The sequence below is a fragment of the Corapipo altera genome, unplaced genomic scaffold (assembly GCF_003945725.1).
Source record: "Corapipo altera isolate COAL_440 unplaced genomic scaffold, ASM394572v1 2b, whole genome shotgun sequence".
In the NCBI taxonomy this organism is placed as follows: Eukaryota; Metazoa; Chordata; class Aves; order Passeriformes; family Pipridae; genus Corapipo; species Corapipo altera.
Window position 1 is genome coordinate 19,996,540 of NW_020884874.1, and position 6,231 is coordinate 20,002,770.

Below are 6,231 nucleotides of genomic sequence, written 5' to 3' on the forward strand. Positions count from 1 at the left end.
TCTGTCTCTTAGAACAAAAATGAAAGCTAATAATGAGCTGCAATGTATTAAAATGGGAACTGTTTCTTTTGAAGTGCTGCCTAGATCCATGCTAGCAGTTTGAGGCCTTTGTAACAATCCATAACGGAGCCAAAAAGCACACTACCAAACTTGCAGGGTAGTATTGAGGAAGAGAATAATAGCAAATAAAAGATTCTTTGAAATGTGTGGTCACACATTCTAGCTTCCAGGGAGCCTCAAACTGTGAAAAGTACGTTTTAAAACCTCTGATGATGAAAGGCATCTGATAGTGTGTGCTTACACTCAGGGATATCACTCTATTTCCTACTTCTGCTCTGAATAGTTAGGTCCCCACCTCAGTCTGGAATAAGCCTTGCTGCTGATGCTTTCTACTCACGTGCACACATACCCCCTTTTCCCATCTTCACACGTTAGCATTTGTTTTCTATGCTGTGTTGTGCTGCCTCCACCCAGGTTCTCACTAGCAACTCCTGCAGCTACAACATAGAGCCCAGGCCAGACAGCATGGCCCAGTGTGATGGCTCTCACCTCCAGTGGGAGGAGCAATGCTTTGGGTTAACCTTACCTGTCAATCATCATCTCTTCCTCAATGGCCATGTTTTCTAGGGCGCTGTTCATCTGTCCCTGGTTTCTCCATGTGGATCCCGTGAAAAACTCCTCACAGTGCTCAGCTCTGGCACTGGCAGCGCCATAAAAAGTTCATTTCACATTCTTTAGAGAGAAGGGTTGGTTCTATTTATACACCCTACTAAGGACTCCTTTTTGCAGTAGATTGATAACTCTGACTCATTGCTGGCTTGTGGGTTGTCACAGCTGCTAGATCTTTTCCTGCAGTTTCTAGTGCCATTTTATCATTTTCTGACTTGCAGATAGTGTTACCAGAGAAATCTGCATTTTCAGAATTGTATCCTGCTTTTTTCACAGATTTGCAAAGTTCTGAATTCCAAACCAATCTTTCCCAGTTTAGCATATTAAATAAGCATATTCTGTTCTGTAATCCAGTCCATTAATGGAGATACTGAATAGTTTTAGATCTGGGACAAAGTTTTTTGGGGACCGCTTCAGAGATCCAGGGATGTGATTTGTAAGATGTGCCTCTTTTTTCCCCTGTGTTTTCATAGTTGATGGGATTGTGAGTATCTCTCTCATCAGATATGCAGGCTTTGTTATCAAAGACCAGTATAATTATTGCTACATTTATAGGGCTATATAGGGCTAAATCTGTAGGACTACAATTAAGACTGTAGCTATAATGATTTTTAAAAGTCCTTGACTACAGCATCATTACCTTTAGGAGTTATCTGAAGCTGTCAGGGTCTCTGCAGTAAAACCAGTGTTGGAACTATGCCTTGTTCAGGAATATGGCATTTTTATTTATTTGTTTCTGCACTAAATAGGTGTCTGCATGGGAAAATTTTAGAGGAGGTTGCAATGAACCCAAAACCTGTAAGTTGGTGAGACAATTTCTATGGTATTTTCTGAGTTATATTTATTTTTATAAGAACACTCAGAAAATTTATTACAGCAGATGTTTGTTTGGGAAGCTGCAATGCTGAGAAAGATTTTGCAGAGGCTCCCTTCAGTAAATACAATGTAATAAAAATTAAAAGCCAGTAAAGGCTTGGACTGTATGTGCAAAGGTCTGCTATCTAGAGGCAGCTATCAGAAAACGCTGCCTGCTAGAGAAAATGGGGAGTCTATTGGAAAAGTGAGTCATCCACTACCTGGTAAAGTCACAGACCAGGAAATGGATGAATTTCCTGTAATATAGCCTTACTAAAAATACAGTAATACTAAATATTACTGAATTTAATCCCAGGCACTTGTTAGTATAAGAATGATGCTGATAAACTAATGGCATATTTGGAAGACTACCCAGAGTCACCTTATATTTCTTGTTCTGAAGCTGATTCAGTAGATCGCATGATACTGATACTGTCCTGCAGCATAAACATTAAACAGGTGGAGAGATTTCCATAGATATCAGTGCTATAAAGCTGAGGAAGGTATTAGCATACAGAAACCCAGAAAATGGTGGGTTCAGACTTTGACAAGATCATTTTACAAATGTTCAGGCAATGTATCACAAGATAAGCTGATCCCAAAAGTGCAGAAATCAGGATGCTGAACTGAGCATTTCAAATTAAAAAAAAAAACAAAACTCCCTCAAAAAAACCCCAAACCAAAACAAACCCAACCCAACCAACAAAAAAAACCCCCTACCAAATCTTGTGGGTTTTGGCCATATTCTCATTCTGGAATTCCTTGCACCTCCAAGTTAAGTGTGAAAATTTCAGGTAAAAAAATTAAGCCTTCTATGCTGCATTCGTGAGACATCTACACTTAAAAACTTCATCTGCCCCTTTTTCCCCACTGTCAGAGTCATCTCTGACTTCACCTCTCCTTGCATTTCATGTGCCCTCCTCATCCGTGGTTTCTCTTCATGCTCCAAACACAGCTCTCCATCTCTCCCTGTTTCACACTGCTATGAAACTTTTACGTCGTCCAGCTCTAATACAATTTTGTAGCCTTTTTCTGACTATTTGTAGAAGGTACAGGAATACTTTTACCTTTGCCAATTCCTGCTGCTGTAACATGGAGTCAGCTGTTACTGCTGAGGTAATGGAAGTGCAAGGAGACTGCTGTGGGCTCTCTCCCATGCAGGGGCAAAGGATCTCTTCTCCTAGTCCCTTGTAGTGGATACTGGAACTGTAGACCTCAAACAAAATTCTAAGCAAGTCTTCATTTTTTATTGGAAAATTCAAAGCACTAGAAAATAAAGTTTTCCATGTCTGTGGAAAAGGTGGAAGCACTTGAGATACAGGGTGGAATTTTAGCTTAGGAATGAGAGCAAAAGGCTTTTGAGCTTACTGCTTCCTATAGGGCCTTCAGTCTGAGTTACCTACATCTCAGGTGCACAGCCCCACTGTCTGTCCATGTGTCCTGGGTATGATTGGTATCTACTTGCTTACTGACTATGGCAAAAGGGCTTACACGGAAGATTATGAGAAGGTTGTACTTAATCTTTGGTATGTTGTGCATGCTAAAAACTGCATCTTGTTGAGCCTATCTTGCTTGATAGGTATACTGTCATAAGCATCCATGACATCGGGCCTTCTTATGACATCCACGATGTTGTTGTGAGAACTGCTATGTCTAGGATCAGGACAGAAAAAATAAAGCAGCCATAATCTGACCAGCTAGCCAGTGGCCTAGCAATTCAGTTTCACTTGGTTTAGATAACATGGGATCTGCACAGTTAAAAATCCTGCATTGTGATAACTACTTCACAATGTGGGTTGGAAGGGACCCACAAGGATCATGAAGTCCAACTCCTGGCCCTGCACAGAACCATCCTCAAGAATCACATCATGTGCCTGAGAGCATTGTCCAAATGGTTCTTGAACTCTGCCAGGCTTAGTGCTATGACCACTTCCCTGAGCAGCCTGTTCCAGTGCCCAACCACCTCACCCTCTGGGTCAAGAACCTTTTCCTAATATCTACCCAAACCTCCCCTGATACAACTTCAGGCCATTCCCCTGGGCCCTGCCACTGGTCATTACAGGGAAGAGATCAGTGTCTGCCACTCCTCTTCCCCTCACAAGGAAGTTGTAAAGTGTGATGAGATCTCCGCTCAGTCTCCTCTCCTCCAGGCTGAACACACCAAGTGACCTCAGCCACTTCTCATATGGCTTCCCCTCAAGGCCCTTCACCATCTTCGTTGCCCTCCTTTGGACACTCTCTAAGAGCTTAATATCTTTCCTATATTGTGGTGCCCAAAACTGCACACCAGGTGAGGCCACACTAGTGCAGAGTAGAGCGAGAGAATCCCCTCCCTTGACCAGCTGTCCACGCTTTGCCTGATGCCCTCCAGGTCCATAGGACACTTACCTGATTTTTGTACCAAAAGTCCAACAGAGTTTCAGTATTGGTTCCCTTAAAGCTTATGATGAAGGGAAGTTGTGGTAGAGATTTGGCCAATAAGTTCTCATCCTGAGGTAGCTAAATTTTCAGTGACTTCTGGCAAATGGCTTCATGGCCTTGGCTTCAATAGTTTGTTTTCAGGTTTTGAACATGAGTTCATTATTCATGATCCTATAAATTTGTGATGGCAGTATCTAGAAGTGCAACCATGTGAGAATCTAATCAGAACTGATTTGCTCTACTCAAAAGTAAAATTTTACGTCAGGAAGTCATTGTGGTTTCAATGCTATGAGACAGCAAATAAAGTGGGAACGTGTTTACTTCAAAGTAGTATCTGCACTCCAGTTGACAGTGTCAATCTTGCTTTCTCAATTACATTCTGGAAGAAATGCTGCTTTGTGCATGAGACAGTCAACATGCCTTCAAAGCGTGTTTTCTTTTTTTTTTTAAACAAAGAACCATTTATTTATTTGCTGATAAATATTTATCTACTGATTGCTCTAACAACATCTATTAACCTGCTAAGAAAAAAAGACTGATGTTCTTTTATGGGAACCATATGGATAACCCTTTGTAGAGGCTTGTTGAGTACTTCAGAATGCACTTGCTAAGCAATAAGCAAGAATTTGACATATTTTATGATCTGCAGTGATTACAGTTCCTGAACTCCCTTTGTGCTGCTATGTACCGTACAATTTCCACTTTCTGAATCCAAAAGTCAAAGTCTAGTGTGGCCTGTGTTGAGAAATAAAATGATTTTGGCATCAACTCTCTACCTTCAGTTTCTAACTTTCATGGAACTGAGAGGCTAAAGAAATCCTATCTCCTTTTCTTTAAGGCCATCTTCAGTTTAGAATAATTGATTATGCAAATAATAGAATCATGAAAGTTGGAAATTATGTCCAAGATCATTGAGTCCAACCTTTGACCAAACACCACCATGTCAACTAAACCACAGCACTAAGTGCCATGTCCAGTAATTTCTTGAACACTTACAGACATGGTGACTCCACTACCTCCCTGGGCAGCCTGTTTCAATGTTTAACCCTTTTAGTGAAATAATTCTTCCTGATGTCCAGCCTGAACCTCCCCTGGCACAACTTGAGGCCTTTTCTTCTTGTCCTGTTGCTGCCTGGGAGAAGAGACTGAACCCCACCTTGCTACAACCTCCTTTCAGGTAGCTGTAGAGAGCAATGCATTTAACATCCCACGTTAAACAATTTGACTATGTTTTCTGAGGAGTATTTCCTAGGTCACTGAATCCTGACCCTCCTGAGAAACTTTATGTAAAGTTCTTCTTGTAAGTTGAGCATGCTCCTGTGTTATAAATAATTAAGTTCAGATGAACAAGATCCTTTTCTGTCTTGTTAAGCTGAATTCTAAATTCACTTACGGAAAGTTCATATACAGTTGTTAATGTCATCCGTTGCACTCCATGGTTGTCCATTTTTGCTCCACAGCACCGTCTTCCCTAAAGCACCAACAGAGAGTCGTTAACCCTTTTCAGCCCCATTTTTGCTAGCCTAAACAGACCTGTCTTTCGTGGGCTCCTTCTGTGAGATTCTTCCTTCTCCTTGGCACTCCAGTTCTTCTTTGCACCTCTTCCAGACTGAACTGTTACTGGATATGGATAACTAAAACTGTGTGCAGTGCTCCAATTTCCATTCACTTTCTCTATGTAAGATATGCTTAACCTCAGGGGAACTGAGTGATGCTGCTTTGAAACAGACAGAGCCTAGATTTCCAGTTAGTTATAAACTACAGCAATCTTTAATGTTGGCTGTAAACTGCCACTGAAAGAAGTTCTACTAAGAAATGAAAGAGATAATATTTTCTGCATTATAACGATACCATGTGTTCCATCCGTGTGTGAGGATCACTGAACATTTTTCGTTTTTTTTAATCAGTCCTCTGGCAAAGGCTATTTTGCTTGCCCCGGGTCTAGTAGAGCTGCTCCTTCTCTCTCTCGGCAAGTTCCTCCGGGACCAGTTTCTCTCTGCGGTGGCTCACCCCGCACAAGGGCGTCCTCACGTATTTGCTGCAGAAGCACAAAAAACCGCACAGGTTTGCCACTGCCTGCAGCCGGCAGAGCGCTCTCTCTGCGGTACTCACCTATCCCTGAGGGCGGGGGGGACCCGGCAGGGCGGCCGCAGGCCGAGGGCACCTCAGCAAAGGGCACCCCACCCCACCCGCGCGGGGGCGGCCCCGCCGGCGACACCCCTGCGGCACCCTCCTCAGAACCCTCCTCAGAACCCTCCTCAGAACCCTCCTCAGCACCCTCCTCAG

The 6,231-nt window shown here is 42.6% G+C and overlaps 1 protein-coding gene across 1 annotated transcript in view; it reads right to left on the reverse strand.

Annotated features, from left to right (window-relative positions):
* Window positions 1-5,692: 5,692 nt before the first annotated feature.
* SLC2A12 (solute carrier family 2 member 12) overlaps window positions 5,693-6,231 on the reverse strand; it is a 32,527-nt gene continuing 31,988 nt past the window's right edge. The window contains exon 5 of the mRNA XM_027634012.1: window positions 5,693-5,983. Coding sequence (XP_027489813.1) covers window positions 5,887-5,983 — 97 coding nt within the window. The 3' untranslated portion in view covers window positions 5,693-5,886. The remainder of the gene's footprint in view (window positions 5,984-6,231) is intronic.